The sequence below is a fragment of the Phalacrocorax aristotelis genome, chromosome 16 (assembly GCF_949628215.1).
Source record: "Phalacrocorax aristotelis chromosome 16, bGulAri2.1, whole genome shotgun sequence".
Classification (NCBI taxonomy): Eukaryota; Metazoa; Chordata; class Aves; order Suliformes; family Phalacrocoracidae; genus Phalacrocorax; species Phalacrocorax aristotelis.
In genome coordinates this window covers 14,306,674-14,322,606 of record NC_134291.1, presented here as the reverse complement: position 1 = coordinate 14,322,606, position 15,933 = coordinate 14,306,674, and the positions used below count along the sequence as shown (strand labels likewise).

The following is a 15,933-nucleotide window of genomic DNA, read 5'->3' as shown; positions in this document are numbered from 1 at the left end:
TCTTCTGAGCTTCCTTGAAACAGCTTTAGGCTTTGCTTTTGGTATCTGATTCATCCCACGCTTTAAAAGGTCCTTGCTTACTATCCAGCAAGGTTCAGAAACACAGCAAACAACACTCAGAGTGAAATTTCCGCTCTGCGGACACTCCTGCGAGCGCCTGGCAGGAGTCTGCTGCTTTGCCATCTAGGAGAGCAGTGCTTAAGTTCACAAATGCCAGGCTAACAGGATTTAGCAGTTCAGGTCAGAAGCGCACCACCGGCCAGCAAGGACTCCTGCTGAATGCCTGAAGCCAGCGTGGCAGGTGGGTATTTTTTCATTCGAGACCACAACGGCTCCAGTGGATAACCTCCAGACTTCGGCTGCGGTTTAATTCACTCTCTGTGCTCATCTTGGTAAGCGCTGCTGTCGCAAAAGACTCTAGCTGTCCTTGTGTGCACACAAGTGCCTGTGGCTTTGTGGACAGGCGAGCACGTTCCCCAGTCTAATTAAAAAGAAAGCTTTTTCTGCCAACTGTTTGGTCCTCATCATTCCGGCACATATAATCAGATTTCAAGACTCTCTATAGATTAAGCCAGCTGGAGACTGAATCAAGGCAGTCTAAATTTAATGTCTGAAAATTAGTCTTACTCATTCCCATCTGCCACAGCGGAAAACTGAGAGTCTGTGAGGTAGAAGTTCTTCCACCTCACTCGAGCAGGTGCTTGGGGGGCAGCACCATGTTGCTTTTAGCATTAGGATTTTTCACATTGGAGAGAGAAGGTAACTGCTTGCAGTTTAGGATAGCAGTAAAAAGTATTCCTTTCAACAGATGACATACCTTTCTATATTCAAGATGGCATGTTAAATAGCAAAAGATCATTATTATTATTCAAAATTATTTATTTTCTAGGAAGACAAATAAAAAGAACTATCAGTACTGTAAGTGTCCAGCTCATGCTCTTATGGAAGATGTTCACCATCTTTCTTGTGCAAATTCCAGCCATTCAGCAATTTTATCCAACCTTCCTTCACTACAATAAAGTCTAAGTGTGTTTTAAGTCTTTAAGCTAGGATCAACGTCTCTGTTTGCCATCTGAGCACTCCTTCCCAGAAGGAAGCTAAATACTTAAACCAAGCAAACAGTAAAATCCTCCTTGCCAAGGGCTAGCCAGTGAAATCCAAGTAGAGACCAGGATCGTGGGAAGTCATCTGCAGATAGATTCGGCGCGAGAGTTCGGGTCCAATCCGCCGGCAGGTGGCTGTCACACCGTCACCACGGTGCACAAGGATGTTAGCCAGCATGTTTTCCCGCTCCTGCTCCAAGGAGCACCTGCTATAGGCCTAAAAGCAACACAAAAGAACAACGGTATCATCCATTTGCATCTGTTGCTCAAAATAATCAAAGCTGTGCACCTGTGACTACTCTACCCTTTCACAATGTACCCTCATTTTTCACCTGGTCTCTCCCCAGATCTCATTTGCAAGCTCACAGGCTGATGCAGAAGCAACACTGCTCCCTCAGTACTCTGCTCTGTGAAGCCAAAGCACTGGGTGCCCAGGAATCTGTTTCTTCACTGCCTTACAGCTCATACAGAATTGTGTCAAATTTAATACCAATTAAGTTATTTCCTCCACTCCTTCCATTGGTTGGCACAGTACTGGGTATTCCTGAGGCATCCTCACCTGGTTCAGCAGCTGAGGAGAAGGGTAGGCAGACACAATAGCCTCAGCCATCTCGAGGCTGACCCGGTTGAATTGTTGTATCTGCCTCTTCCAAACTTCCAAGAGACCCTTTCCGGAACGATCCACCTTCACCCCTCCACACCACCCCTTCTCTAAGTAGAAAGAGAAGCCCGTCTTCTCTTGCTCTCGCCTAGGGAGAACAAACAGGAAAGCAAATGAGACAATGAGGCTATGAAGAAACTCCTGTACCTGCATCTGTCATCATGTAGCCAGAGACAGAGCACCATTTATCACCCCATGTTGTTATAGACACCACCGGCATCAAAGTAAATGCTAAAAATTTGACCCTGTTTTCTTCACACATGTTACCCATTTCAGTAAAAATCTGGGTCTTAAACAAGGAAAAAGGAAAAGAAACAATCCTGTACTTGGGAGCAATCCTGACGCAGGCCAATGCACATCCAAAGTGGTAAACAAGAATTCACTTTCTGACTGTCAACCATAATAAAACACTTTCACACATCGTTTTTAACAACATCTTATCTCTTCTCAGGGCTGAGATGTAAAATACAGCAGCCCCTGTGACAGGAATGCTAGGATTGTGTGAGACTGCACAAGATGGCTTTCTTAGCTATCACTGCGCAACAGGCTGCTGTCCTTCCTTGCCAATGGAGGTGGCGAAATGGTTCATTCCCAGCACTGTCTCTCTCAGTTATGTACTGAAGAAGAAGAGCTGGTGCTGTAAGAGCCCAACCCTACATGTGTTCGCTTCCCACTCCTAAAATCAGACTGAGAACAAGAGCTTTCCTTGATGTAAACACTCCAATGTGAAGCCAGGGCCTGTCCTCGCCCCTCCCCAGGAAGGGCATCAGTTTCCAAGAACCACCCCTTGTTGAAGGAGCTGCAGCAGCAGCTGTGCCATATCACCTGCTCTTTTAAAAATCATTACACTGCATTGTACCGAAGTACAGCCACATGCCTGCCATCCCCTCCCAGTAACTGTCAAAGCGAAGCCTCTCCAAAGAGGACGTGACGAAACCTCATCTGCTTACTCACTTGAACGGTGCTTCAGCTACTGCTTTTGTGAACATAGTGGCAAATTCTCCAAGCTCCTCCCAGCTCTCAAAAAAGCTGACTTGGACTTGTTTGTCCAGCTGCAGATCCACCAAGGCCTGTAAACATCATCAGAAACAACAAATGGAACAATTAATCTTCTCGCTCGTGTCTGAAACAAAAAAGGGTTGCAACATCTTGCTATAGGCCAAGAACATCCACTCTCTCCCCATTTTGAAAAGTTAATTTAAGGCACTGAAGCATTTGCTCGTTAATATCAGTTTACCACCATTTCAGCTGCTGCAGTTCCTCAGTGGCCAGCTCTCGTTACACACAGGCCACCCAGCCCAGACCAGCACCGACGTGCTTTGCCAGCCGGTCACAAAGGACGAGAGATGCTGACCAAGACTGACATTTCACCGTACGGGATCAAGGCGAATGAGACACGGCAGTCTGTGGGAGAGCAGGTACATACCTGAGCAGTGGGGAACTGAACCGAAAAGTTCTGTCCATAGGGACATGGACTAATGAAGGTTGAATGCCCCCACCCAAAAAAGTGTGTGACTGGGTCAGATGTTCAAACAGCAGCAAAGAAGAGATGACTCTTTTACAGGTACTCACTTCTTCCACATCCATTCTGGTTATCTTCAGGCCAGAATCCTTAGTGTTCTTTTTTCTCCGTTTTCCCTGTTCCTCTTCATTGCCACTCACTGCTACACGTTGAGGTCTCTTTTTTGACTGAACTCTGAGAGGTGTAAGAAGAGTAAAGTAAGACTGGGAGTTCATGCTCTTCCCCAGGTGTTTCCCATTGGCCACCACAGTGACAGGCTGGATGGCCCTTTCCTTCTGTTTCTATGTAACAAATAGTGGAGCAGTGCTGGAATTAATGTAAACAACTATGGCATTTTGCAAGGCCAGAGACAAAAAGAAACATATGGAGGGAAAGCAGTTTAACCTGAAATAGTTTTCTACTTCAGCTACTGCCAGCGCCAGAATTTTCCCAGGCATTTTCTCCATCACACGAGATACATAGCTCTGTAGGGTCTCCCCCTGTCCTTCCGTACAGCCCTGGGCCTCCTGCAAAGATCAATGGAAAAAAGGAGTTAAACCATTCTGAGTTACACATGCAAGCACAGCAACCTATGGCTCCACTTTTGCAGCTGGGTCTGCAGGTAAAAATGTCTGTTCACACAGCTGTTCAGGGGCAAGCAGGCAATGCTTGATTAGGTATAAAGTTGTGGCAGAAAGATATAAAATTAAAAGTTAAAAAAACCCAACCACTTGATCTCACAATGTTACCTCTTCAAAAGTCTGTAAAAAATTGTAACTAGGAAAGAAAGCTTGTCAGAACCTTGCACTATGCAACCCTGGTGTTTTTGATCCATTAATGGGTTCTAAAACCAGGTATCTGGTTTACTGAAACCATAGCTCCATCCCACATCAAAACCTTCCAGCTATGAAGAGGGGGTTGACAAACACCATCCTTACAGCAAAGGATGTTCGAGCACACAAAAGCCGTAAGCACTCTCACTTGTTTGTAGTTGTGAACCATGGACAAAAACTCCTCCAAGCGAAGCAGAACCAGGACATTTGGTTCTTCTGTCCATTCATCTCCTTCTTCTATCTGCTCAGATATGAAACCAAACAGACGGACCATCAGTCTGTTTATAATTCACTCAAACTGGTGCTCCCACTCAGACCCCAAGACGGGAAAGATTAGAGGACACTTACTTGGGTTGTTAAGTACAATTACTAACGCATGCAAATAACAGAGAAAAGGGCAAGAACACAGAGATTTTGCAGAGGAAGAAAAGGGCAAAAGCACACAGATTTTGCTTGCGCACCTGAGATAACACAGTTTTTCTCCTCCAGGTGATGCTGCAGGGAACAGCCTGACTCTCAACAACACAGGAATACTTTGCAGCCTGCAAAGCACTAAGGATCTGGCCACCACCTTCTACCTGCAAAAGAACTGAAATTGGTGTGTGGGTCAGGCCTCTGCAGCAAGAACTGACAGTCAGTGTATGGCAGATGCAGGCTCTGAGGACAAGTACCTGGATCTAGCACCACTGTTATGTATTTCTGGCACTCCCCCGGTCGCTGAGCTTTCAGCATCTTAGCAAGGGCCCTCTTCCTCTCTTTTTCCTGCTCCTGCTGCCTCCTCCGTTCTTCTCGTTCTTTCCTCCTCTGCCACACAGCCTGGCAGTTTGCCTCCCTTCCCTTCTGACTACATTTCAGCTTCTTGGGACGGGGGGATGTTTCTGGGCTTGCTCCACTTAGCAGGGGCTTATTAGCCTGGTGCATGGATTCAGACTGAGAGGCTATAGTCCTCTCAGCACCACACATGCCATTTTGGCTGCCACAAGACGCTTCTCCAGATGACACCAGGGGTTCCCGCAGCCCTCCACTACCAGGTGTCAAAAGGTCACCGTTAGCACAAAGGCCAGCTCTCCCTGATGCATCCCCTCCGCCCGGCTGGGGGGGCTTAAAAGCCACTTCTCTCTCAGCTTCTACCCTTCTCTTGATCCTCTCGTGCAGAGGGATGACTTCCACCACGTCCTCCTCTTCCTCCTCGCTCCCACTGCTCACCACCACAACCAACCCCGCCGCCCTCCCTAGCTTGGGAGCGGGGGACGAGGATCGCCGGTGAGTCAGCCCGCTGTGCGGTAGCAGCGGCCATAGCGAGGACTGCAGCAGGGAGGGTAAAGTAGGCAGCTCCTCCTCATCGCTCCCCTCACACCTAAGCTCTCTGTCCGCCATGCCACCTTCCCCTGAGGTAAACCCCAAACGTCCGAGGGAGGAGCGGTGATTGGTACAAATGCGCGCGCCGTTGGCGGCGGTTGGTCCCAACGGGCGCGCACGCGCGCGTTCGGACCAATCGCCGCCAGCCGCGCGCCCTTCCTAACCGGAAGAAGAAGAGGTGGCGCTAGAGAAAATGGCGGCCGTGCGGCGGCTGTGTGAGTGAGGGGTTATCGCTCACCTCCGGCTTCACCCCTCCGCGGGGCAGGGAGCGGGTCCGGCCTCCAGCCGGAGGCAGAGCCTGGGAGGGGGCACCCCGGGGGAGATCACTGCCGGTAGTTCGGGGTCGTAGGCCTTCGCCTTTATGTCAGGCCGCGGCTCGGCTGAGGCGGTGCTGTGGTGAAATTAGAGGGTTTGGTTCTCTTAACGCTACGGCATCGCGGGGTCGTTCATGCGGGAAGAGGCTTCGGGGCGTCTATAGCGCAACCTGCTGAAGGCAGGGTCAGCTCTGAGGTGGGGCCGAGGTGCTGAAGGTTTCATCCGTTCTGGCCTCTCAAACCTTCACGGGTGGGGATTGCACAACCTCGCCGTGCTGCTGCTTGGCCGCCCTCACGGTGAAAAAATCACCCTTGGAAAAACAGTATTCGTGTGCGCTAGTTAGAGACCGAACAGCGAGGGGCGCTGATCTCTCCTTGCACGGTGCTATAGTCAGGAGGCTTTAAAAATTCATTTTTTGTAATCTAGAAGTATTATGGGCAGAAATACCCTTTCTTTGGTGGGACACCAGAACCGTGAAGTTCTTCCACTGATTTCCAACGTGATTTGTCACTTTGTAAATCACGTTAATCATTTGTAAATCAAGTTAGAAACTCCGTCTCAGCCTTCTCTAGGTAACTGCTTTTCCCTGCATGTCTGATGCTTTGAGGTTCATTGTTTTTGTCAGCAAGCTTCTTGCACGCAATACCAAATGTAACCCTGAAACCAACCCGTTGGAGTTCTTTTGGTAACAGTTAATTGGACTATAACTTCGTAGAATCTGTGTATATGGAACTGTAATTCTCGTTCATCTTTGCCTACTTCCCTGTAGTCTGTCAAGTCCCGGAGCCTTTCTCTTAGTTGGTGGATAAGCTCTTGAAATTAGTGGTTCTTTGTAGAGCAATTTCCCTTTTCTCAAAAATATTTCTTGCTCACCGAGTATATATGATAATTTAATTAAGAGTAAATTAATCCACTGGTTTTACTCAGGAATGTTATGATAACCACTCTTCTGTGCTGCTTAAGAGGTTGAATAGAGAGACTCAGAAAAGCTGGGTTTCCCTGCTAGCTGCACAAAAGGAGGTACCAAAGAGATTTTTAAAAATAACTGATTACATCTCGGTCATTTTTTTACTGAGAGAGTTGACTAGAGGGTCAGCTTTCTTGATAAGAAAACCAGTGTGTTTTCTGTCTGTGTGTGTTTGTTTGTTAAAGGAGGAAGTTTGTGGTGTGAGTAATATCTTGCATTCCAGAGACAATCCCTGTCTGCAACAACTGATTTTTTTTTTCCCCCTTGACTTGTCCTGTTTGTAACCCAAAGACTTGCACAAAATGCTTTAATTAGTATGTTCAGGATAGCAATTCTGTATATGCTTATATATCATCCTGAATTGGAATCTTCCCATTTGTAAGATTTCAAAATATTACCGTATAATTAAATGCCATTTGATCGAAGGGGAAACTGAAACAGAGATCACAACTTGTCTTTTCTCAAAGCAATAAAAGGCCAATTCACAGCAACCAGTAACTTCTGTATCTTATTTTACAAGGCCTTGCTTAAACATGAATTTGTGCACATCCTTTAACATCATCGCAAGAGTTTTATTCCCTCCTGGGCAGGTGTGGTACTTGAGATATGGCCTCTTTGCAGGGGGCTTAGGTAGCGGTGGTCTGAGTATGGTTTATCTTAGAACAACCTTTTTTTTTTTTTTGCCCCTCAGAGCTGTCTTTTGCCTTCAGTTTTATAGCCTGTATTACCTAACATTCTTTAAATCTGAAAAGAGAAAGTGTGTGTAATAGATTTTTTTTCATCTGATGTTGTTGTCCTTGCTCTGAACCTAGTTCTAACTACTCCACAAACAAGCCTGGTTGCCATCAGATGTGCTTCTAAGAAAACTGGGGGCAGCTCAAAGAATTTAGGTGGCCGCAGCCCTGGGAAGCGCTACGGATTCAAAAAAGTAGAAGGTAGGTCTGAGCATCTGCTGAGTCTCACTTGCGTTCATTGGGTTCTTCACGGCTTCTCCCCCGGTGCGGGTGTCGGCTGTTGAGCGTTTCAGTAGGAGGAGGTGGCCAGGGCGTTCTTCCAAGAGAAGGGAAAGGGGGGGTTCAGTGAAACCTTGTGACGAAGGGTAGCCGGCAGGAGGGCTGGGTGAGTCAGCCTCCCTCCCAGGTGGGCCTGCAAGCGGCCGGCCAAAATTGCCTACAGAAAACGTACTTTGATTCTAACTTTGCCTCTCTGGAGAGTCTGGGAGGAGGGCACACTGTGGGACACCTAATAACTTAAGTGCACTTTTCCCACACGCTGTGTTGAAAAGCTGGGCATTTTAGATGTTTACAAAGGGGAGAATTATGAGGCTTAGCAGAAGCCAAAGTACGGATTCTTGCAGCTGAGTGCTGAATAATTATTAGCTTTGCTGATGGAAACATATCAATGTAAAAGGTAATAAAACAAATGCCTTGTACCCTACAAGTAATCTTTTCAAAGACTGGAATTGCTTTTTGCCATTGTATATCAATTGCCCTTTATTTCCTGCTAACAGCATTTTTGTTTAGATGCTTTTAGCATTTGAAGTACTTTTTTCCTTAGAAAATTCCCACAGGAAGCTGGGTTTTGTAAGTCCTGGAACCATTTGTGTTCTGCCAGGGCTTTGGAGAGCTCCGTCTCCCTGCAGTCTGACTCTGTCGCTCTGTTGCAGGTGCATTTGTGCACGCAGGCAACATTTTGGCTACGCAGCGGTTGATACGCTGGCATCCGGGGGCTCATGTAAGTTGTTTTTCCATGTCTTCCTTGGTTCTCAGAGAACAGCAGTCTGCAACAGAGTCCTATACTCAAGCACCTCCTCTCCCTCAAGCTGATTTTTAAAGCTCTTCCTTATATTCTATAAAATCCTGAAATTGGGGTTCATTACCTGATATTTCCTAGTTACAGAGCCTGCTCCATGTCACAGCTGTGCCCATCTGACTGATGAAAGGACTGAAAGTTAGGCATATCCCCAGACACTTCCGTAACCTAACTGGGTCCTGGTGCTTCAGGATGGAATCAGTATCTCCTTCTGTGTAACAAGTACCGTTGCGTACTGATTGCTGGAAGGAGAGACTCTGGTTTAGTTTAAAATACAAAGCAACAGATGCTGTTGAAGCCAGGATATCGAACGAGGCAGACCAACAATCAGATCTGCTTTAGTGGTGGACCTCCAGCCTTCCCTTCCTAACACTTCTCCTCGTCCTCCAGGTGGGGATGGGCCGTAACAAGACACTCTACGCCCTGGAGGATGGCATCGTGAGATACACCAAAGAGGTCTACATACCCCCGCCCCGCAGCAGTGAGAGCAGGGAAGTGATCTGTCGTCTACCCAGAGGAGCAATTCTTTATAAAACCTTTATCAACGTTCTTCCTACCACAGAAGTAGGAAGCTTTAAACTGGTCACCATGCTCTGAGCCTCCTGCATCACACAGGGACGGATGGGAAGGAGCGGCTGGGACAGACTGCTCCAGCTGGACTGGCATCTGAGGTCAGGAATAATCTAGTGCTGAAGAATCCTGTTTAGGGACTTTTTCTTGCTCCTAAAGCACATGTGGTCGGTGTTCAGGCAGTGGGCTCACCTGCTGGCATGTGTAACCATGTTTAATAAATGCCATGGGGCTGCTGAAGGTCTTGGCTGTTCACAGACTGTGTTACTTATGTTCCTTTAGTATCAAGCTGCCTTCCTCTGGCGAGCCTGCTCTGTTGAGCCGCTGGAGTCTCTGCAGTCCCTCTTATGTTAGCACTTCTCCCACTAATCATTCCTTCTATCTATTTTTACTCACTTTTAGACATTACTGTTATATTTGTATCTTAGAACAGCGCAGAAGAGGACACATCCATTTCCACTTGCACCTAACTGTGCGTCCCAGGAAGCTAGATTTTTCCTTCTATCTAACTCACCTCAATGATTAACTCAAATATCTGAAAGTGTTCCCTTTACTAGCCACGTGAAGCACATTCACACTCATAAAGCGAACTCATTACTAGTTTCAGGGTGCCTGCTAAGATGCACGAGTCTGGGGTCGTATGTGAAGCTCAGTGGCCACAGGGGTATTGTAAAGCCATAATCCAGAAGACTTATCCTTTTGTCTTCCCTGAGTCATTCTGTGACGTTTTTGAGCTTACGTTGCTCGAAAGAAAGGAGCCCAGATGCCTTGTGGCCAAATGGATCTCATTTTATCTACAGGTTGGTAAATAATTTGAAACATTGGCTCTGCAGTAGAAAACAGGTTATCAAAATTGGTGGTGTAAGGACACCAGTGTTGACATTACTAGATTGTCTGCTCTGCAGAAGACGACTGGGTAAACTTGGGTCAGCCACGTACGTCCACGCTTCTGTCCTTTCCCAGCTTGCATATACATTCAGGTGGTTCAGCTCGGTGGTCGGTAGTTGCCTACAGCAGGTGACAGAATTCCTGGAGTCTCTCTGGATCTACCTGAAGTCCATACAAAGTTGTTCTCAGTCACAGCTGACAGTTGCTGTGAGAGCACACAGCGATGCTGCGATGCAGATTTGTTCTGCCGCTCACGGGTGAGGATTCCCACCTGGTGTCTCGCACACCAATAGAGTTAAACATTTTACAACCTAAGGAAGAAGTGAAGTAGCAGTCTGCGGTCTGATCCTTGGCACACTGGGCAGTGCTTGCCTCACAGAGGTACAGGAGCACCAGCTGCCTGCAGGAGCTCTGGCTGAGCAGACGTTCACCTTGGCTTTGCTCCCCGCGTAGAAGCAAGCGGCTGGTCCGGCGCCTTTGGTAACACTACACTCGCTGGATCAGAGCGAGGAGAGATCCCTGGCTGCTCCGCTCAGAGCGTGATACCTGGCGGTGGCTCGGTGGTTGTCCTTGTGCTGCGGGAGGGACGTCTCCACCGGCCCGGTCTGACTTGCCTGTCTTGGCTGATGGCGAATCTGGGTGGAGGTCTGAGGTTCGGCTGCTCCCTGCAGGGGGAGTGACGGCACAGGCACTTCTGTCGCTGACACCACGGGAAGAAGCAGTACGCGGAGGCCGAAGCCTTACACGTCTGTGTTTCGCTGAGTTTGGTAGCTGAGAGGGGCCTGGAAAGGGTCTGGCACGCCACGTCTGTCCAAGGTCTCTGAGCTTATTACTGTTCCTGAGAAAGCTGGAGGATGCCTCAGAGCATGCTCGTAGGGAGGTGGCATCTGTTGAGGAGAGAGGAAGAGCATTACAGCTGATCAGAAATAACCAGGAGATTATCCCACCTCTTCTTACAGAGCTGATGACAAGGCTCACCACCACCACCAGCCTGAAATTAAATTCCTGCAGTCCTCAGCGCAGCGAGCTGCTGCCTAGATGAACACCTGGAAAATGAGTGCTTAGCACCAATTTGCAACACGGCAGGGTGGAAATCCGCTGGAGAGGCACATCCCCCCTGCTCTCCCCCTCACACCCTCGGTGCCGGGCTCCTGCTCTTCCCTTTCCCCCTCCAAGGACTTGTTGCTACTTGTAGCAAGGCCAGAGAAGGCTTGACTTTTGTTAGAAGGGAACTGTTGCTCGCTTTCCTTTGACCAAGGGTCAGTTACTGGGATTTACACAAGCACCTTCAGACCGGGCTTTCTGCGCAGGCTTTGTTAGCAAGCGCAGCAGCAGAGAGGAACCTCCGCACTCTCGTCACGTTCATTTTGGCAGAGCTGGGCTAGCTTTGTCCCCACAGCAAGCGGCGGGAGTGGCGCAGGGATGCTGTGGGGGAGCTCCCACTGCAGTTCCTTAACTACTCATCCTTGAGGGCTTCGCTCTCCTGCACCCTCAGTGCTCTGGTTTCGGGGCAGGTATCATTAGTTACACCTCCTACACCAAGCAGCGGGTGCTGACGCTGCCAAACTTTATGGTGCAGCTTTAAGAGCCCAAAATCCAGCTAAATCGGTGAACCTTTAGTGCTCTGCTCAGGGTTTTGAATGTTTCTGTTCTGCTTTAGTCATTGAGTCTTCTTGTTCAACAGGAGGCTCTCGGGCCGCTGCAGGACCTACGTGGCAGCTCGCTTTTCTCTCTTCTAGTGCAAATCTTACACGTCATAAGAGGCAACGCCTGCTGCTCGTAAATAAGCCATAAACATTTCAAGGTCACAGAGGGGCCTCCCAGAGGTGTCCTGCAGGGACAAGGGAGCAAGAAACGGTGGAAGCCTTACAGATCTAAAAATAACATTCCCAGCTTGGACTTGCACAGAGCGGATGATCTGAAGGGCCTGCCCTTTCATAGGCAGCTCTGCCCAGCCTCCTGGCACAGGCATTCCTGCAAACACCGGGAGAGATGGATCATTAACCAGCACAGATGTACACAAAAGGAGCCTCCTGGTACACTTTGCGCCCTTCCCAGAGATAAAGGCTATCGGCGAAAGGCAATCGCAGGGAACGGAGTCCTTAGCTACTGCAAATTGCTGAAGCAAGACCCAGGTACAGAGCGGAGCGGGGACTGCCCCGGCTCTGTGCCAGCACCCCGGTGCAGGGGAGGGAGGGCTCACCTCCTGGGAGGGCTCTGCCCACAGCCCAAACCTCTCGGCAATCATCTGATGGATTTCCCGCTGGCGATCTTTCTTCCGCACGCTCTCGTAGCTTGGCAAGCGGGGCTGCTCCCAGGACGGGAGCTGGTAGCTGCTGGGGGGTCCGACGCAGAAGAGCTCGTCTCCCTAGAAATGCCCAGCCCAGAAGAGAAAGGTCAGCACAGCAGTGGCAGAAGGTCATGGCCTGGTACCACCTTGAGTTACTTCAGGGTTCAAAGTTGTGTGTGCCCTTCCTTGAACCCTGAGAGAGGAAATCCTCCCTCCCATGAGGTAATTACACCATGACTGGCCTTGCAAATCCCAAGCCCTGAGGCATCTGCCTGGCACTTTGTGCCCAAACACCTCAAGGCACCATGGTGTCCTCTGCAGGAGCCCCACTCCCCCCGCCCCAGGTTCTTACACACCAACAGCACTTCCCACAGTTCCTTCCTGCTGTCCAGGAGCTCCCCGGGTCCCCATAACCATGGGCTCTTCCTGAGCTCATCAGGATCTTTGCTACTGTTTCCCCCCCAGCTCCCATCGGGGATCCCCCCCGTCACCTGCATTCCGGGGTTCTCGGCGGCGCTCTCCAGCCGGGATGCTCCGCTCTGGGGACCCACGAGCCGCTGGCTGCTGCTGAAGTAGGGCGGGGGGCACTCCTGTAACGGGGGGTCAGGGAGGAGGCGGTGAGCGAAGCCGAAATCCCTCACATCCCGCGCGGCAGCGAAGCAGAGCTCGACCAGCTCCCACGGGACTCTGGGTGAGGCGGGGGAGCCACTACCTCCGCCCGTTTGGCTGATGCGGCTCTCGCCGCTGGCGGCCAACCTCTGCCTGCCTGTTTACCGATGGCGACCACTCGGGCACGTCCGTGCGGGGCCTGAGCCAGCTGGCACTGCTGCGCAGCGCACCCAGAGGGGCGGCAGCCCTGGCCCGGGGCAGGGTTTCATTCAGACTCAGCAGAACCATCTCCCTTCAGGGGACACCGAAACCCCAGCTGTTCCGCTAGTACAGATAAGAGCTCTGATTACAGCGCTCAAGATTACGGAGTTTGTAAACCCTTATCTACCGAGGTAGTCGTTTCATGATAACATAGCTGGCTAATCTGCAGCGCAATAGCTGTGCTGTTCCCGAGCAGTCTTGCTGCAGTTAAGCTCAGTTCCCTGTTGAGGTGTCAAGCAACAGCCGCGATCCCTCTTGTGGAAAGCGGGGCCAGAGCCAGGACTCAAGCCACGGGGTCATCCTCGCTCTCAGAATAGCCCCATCTCCGCCAGCAGAAAACACTCCAGAGACTCCCAGAGCAACCAGGGAGTCACTGGGGGGGCTCTGAGCGACAGATTTACTTTCGCTCCTAACAACTGAGGCACCACTTGCCTCGGCCCTACAGCACAGTTCCAGAAGCTGCAGGAAGCGCGGCTGGCTGCGGGGTGCAATTATTTAATAACTGCTTAGCAGAACCAGCGCAACTACACCCGCTTGAAAGCCGCCTCAGGCCACTACAACCACTTCACTTTTGCTGATGGAAGCACACCCTGTATACGTTCCCTTTCCATACGCAGTTCTTTGTATCCACATCCCTCTGCAAAAGGCGAGACGCCGTCTCCTTCACCCACCCACCCAGGAGCCAGGCCCGAGCGCGGTGAAGGCTCACGGCACACCCCACACAGCCTCGGCAAGCTGCTCTGCGGGGCCAGGCGTGCGGCGGCCGAGCCCTCTCCCCACCGCGCGCCGTGCTGCCGACGGGGAGTGGGGAGGAAGAGGGGGAAAGGAGCGGATGCGGGGACGCGGGCAGGGGACGCCGGCAGCGCAGCCCGTTCCCGCTGTGATTTCTGCTGGGCACTTCCCAGCCTGCGCCAGGCTGTTAAATCTGCCTTTCATGGCACAAGTCTCTCCATTCCCTGGACGTCCCCTCTGCTCCCAGGGACTCTGGAAGCGGCACCCATGGCCGTCGGAAGCCAGGCTTTACCCAGGCAGCCCCCACCACAAAGGCAGCACTGGCTGAACACGCTTCTCTTTTTCCATCACCACCTTCCCCACTTGAAAGCCAACCCCAGGAATTCACAGACACAAGCGAGAGGGCTTTGTCTCTCCCCGCTCCACGCCTGGGAGCCATGCACAAGAGAGCCAGTCGCCGAGCACTAGCGCACAGCATCGTCCACCTTTGCCCTGAGCTTCCAGCCCCCTTCCCCGCAAAACAGAGCCCAGCCTCACACACGACCGTGCCGGGGAAGGAGAACCCCGCTCCTGAGCTGCGTGGGGATCTGGGGGACCTGCGAGCCTCAAGATATTCCCCGCAGGGGTGCGACCAGGCAGGGTTGGGTGGCTGGATCTCTGGGGCAGAGAGGGAACGGGGGAGGCAGAGCCCGGCTCTGCTCGGAGGTCCCACGGCCGAAGGGGAGCCCCGCAGGAGGGGAGCGCGGGGGGGGGGGGACGGGCGGGAGGAGGACACTCACATACTGGCTGGGGGTCTGGAAGAAGCGGCAGGAGCAGAGGAACTGGCAGCACATGGGGTCCCGGTGGTACAGGAGCAGCAGGAGGATGAGGATGGCCACGATGAAGACGGAGGTGGACACGGCTGCCAGGGGAAGCGAGTGGAGGCGAATGAGCCGGTGATCCGTGGGCCTCCCCCGGGTTTCTCGGCTGGGAGAAGCCCAGGAGAAGCCGGGGTCGCCGCTGCGCCCCCCGGGGCCGCAGAAAGCCCCGCTGTGCCCGGCGCCTCCCTCTCCCTGCGGGACCGGGCCGAGCCGCGGAGCCCGTGAGGCTCAGCCCCGGCCCGGGCCCCGCAGCAGGGACCAGCGCCCGCGCACAGCGCGGCCCCGCTGCCCTCCCGCCCGGGACCGGGGCGCCGGGCTGGCGCTCAGCACCTCGCCACGGGGCCGGTTCCCCCGGTGTTCCCGGCAAACCCGCGGTTCCCGCCCGGCCCACGCTCCCGCGGAGCCAGCCCGGCACCACCGACCCCTCCCCGCCGCCCGGGACCCAGCCGAGCACCGGGGAAGGGCCGTCCCAGGCCGCTGTGCCACTCACTCGCGGCGATGACGATGGCCAGGACGCCGCTGTCCATGGCCGCGCCGGCGGCCGTCGTGTCCGCCGCGGCCCCGCCGGGGTTCGCCATCCCGCCGCCACCGGCGGCCCTGCGGCCGGGGCCCCGCCCCTGCCCGGCCCCGCCCCTCCCCGGCCTCCCCATTGGCCGCCGCGCCGCTCCCCGCCGGCTCCCATTGGCTGTCAGCGGGACTGGCTACAGCCGCCGGATGGAACGCGGTCCCGGCGGTTGCCGTGGCGACGCGGCGCGGCGGGCCCGATCCTGGCCAGCGCTCTCCCAGTCGGAGGGAGGGAGGGACACACGCCTGAGCCAGCCCAGCTCGCCCACGAGTGCCCCGGCCCCACGCTCGTGGTACCGGAGCACCGCGGGCCGCACCGCGCAGCAACCGGGAGCCGCGGCCCGGCGTGGTGTCGCTCCCCGGACCGGTCCGGGCTCGGTTGAGAGGGAACGGCCCCAGCGCTGCCCCCACTCCCGGTGAGGGAAAGCGGGAGGCTCCTGCCTCACCCTCTGCTCCGGCCCGGCAGGCAGCGGGAGGGGCCCCTTCATTAGCTAATTAACATTATTAAGTGCTAATCTGAGCCGGCGGCACCTCCGGGGCACCCGCTGCCTCTGCGCAGAAAGCCAGGAGGGAACTCCCGGGTGCAAACATGAGTGGTAACCACGCTA

General features: G+C 52.7%; 3 protein-coding genes across 3 annotated transcripts; 1 reads left to right on the top strand and 2 right to left on the bottom strand.

Annotated features, from left to right (window-relative positions):
* Positions 1-588: 588 nt before the first annotated feature.
* On the bottom strand, positions 589-5,528 carry EME1 (essential meiotic structure-specific endonuclease 1). Its single transcript, XM_075111140.1, has 8 exons — positions 4,770-5,528; positions 4,560-4,687; positions 4,247-4,339; positions 3,671-3,792; positions 3,337-3,460; positions 2,719-2,834; positions 1,663-1,852; positions 589-1,320 (listed from the first exon to the last, which is right to left on the bottom strand). Exons 1-8 carry the CDS (start codon positions 5,473-5,475, stop codon positions 1,144-1,146), a joined length of 1,656 nt encoding a protein of 551 aa, XP_074967241.1. The 5' UTR covers positions 5,476-5,528; the 3' UTR covers positions 589-1,143.
* A 61-nt stretch (positions 5,529-5,589) lies between these two features.
* Positions 5,590-9,365, top strand: MRPL27 (mitochondrial ribosomal protein L27). The gene is made up of 4 exons (XM_075111149.1): positions 5,590-5,672; positions 7,552-7,674; positions 8,406-8,473; positions 8,942-9,365. Exons 1-4 carry the CDS (start codon positions 5,651-5,653, stop codon positions 9,146-9,148), a joined length of 420 nt encoding a protein of 139 aa, XP_074967250.1. The 5' UTR covers positions 5,590-5,650; the 3' UTR covers positions 9,149-9,365.
* A 523-nt stretch (positions 9,366-9,888) lies between these two features.
* On the bottom strand, positions 9,889-15,381 carry LOC142065206 (uncharacterized). The gene is made up of 5 exons (XM_075111148.1): positions 15,252-15,381; positions 14,681-14,802; positions 12,791-12,889; positions 12,213-12,377; positions 9,889-10,896 (listed from the first exon to the last, which is right to left on the bottom strand). The coding sequence occupies exons 1-5, from the start codon at positions 15,337-15,339 to the stop codon at positions 10,750-10,752; spliced, it is 621 nt and encodes a 206-aa protein (XP_074967249.1). The 5' UTR covers positions 15,340-15,381; the 3' UTR covers positions 9,889-10,749.
* Between the last annotated feature and the right edge of the window lie 552 nt (positions 15,382-15,933).

What these genes read in the sequence shown, in the direction of transcription:
- MRPL27 (XM_075111149.1), top strand. Translation starts at nt 5,651, where the DNA reads ATGGCGGCCGTGCGGCGGCTGT. An exon ending in CGGATTCAAAAAAGTAGAAG is followed by an intron (nt 7,675 to 8,405) that starts GTAGGTCTGAGC and finishes GCTCTGTTGCAG; the next exon opens with GTGCATTTGTGCACGCAGGC. An exon ending in GCTGGCATCCGGGGGCTCAT is followed by an intron (nt 8,474 to 8,941) that starts GTAAGTTGTTTT and finishes CTCGTCCTCCAG; the next exon opens with GTGGGGATGGGCCGTAACAA.
- EME1 (XM_075111140.1), bottom strand. Translation starts at nt 5,475, where the DNA reads ATGGCGGACAGAGAGCTTAGGTGTGAGGGGAGCGATGAGGAGGAGCTG. An exon ending in AACAGTGGTGCTAGATCCAG is followed by an intron (nt 4,688 to 4,769) that starts GTACTTGTCCTC and finishes CACCAATTTCAG; the next exon opens with TTCTTTTGCAGGTAGAAGGT. An exon ending in GAAGTAGAAAACTATTTCAG is followed by an intron (nt 3,461 to 3,670) that starts GTTAAACTGCTT and finishes TACACCTCTCAG; the next exon opens with AGTTCAGTCAAAAAAGAGAC.
- LOC142065206 (XM_075111148.1), bottom strand. Translation starts at nt 15,339, where the DNA reads ATGGCGAACCCCGGCGGGGCCGCGGCGGACACGACGGCCGCCGGCGCG. An exon ending in CCGAGAACCCCGGAATGCAG is followed by an intron (nt 12,378 to 12,790) that starts GTGACGGGGGGG and finishes GGGCATTTCTAG; the next exon opens with GGAGACGAGCTCTTCTGCGT. An exon ending in GGGCAGAGCCCTCCCAGGAG is followed by an intron (nt 10,897 to 12,212) that starts GTGAGCCCTCCC and finishes TCTCCTCAACAG; the next exon opens with ATGCCACCTCCCTACGAGCA.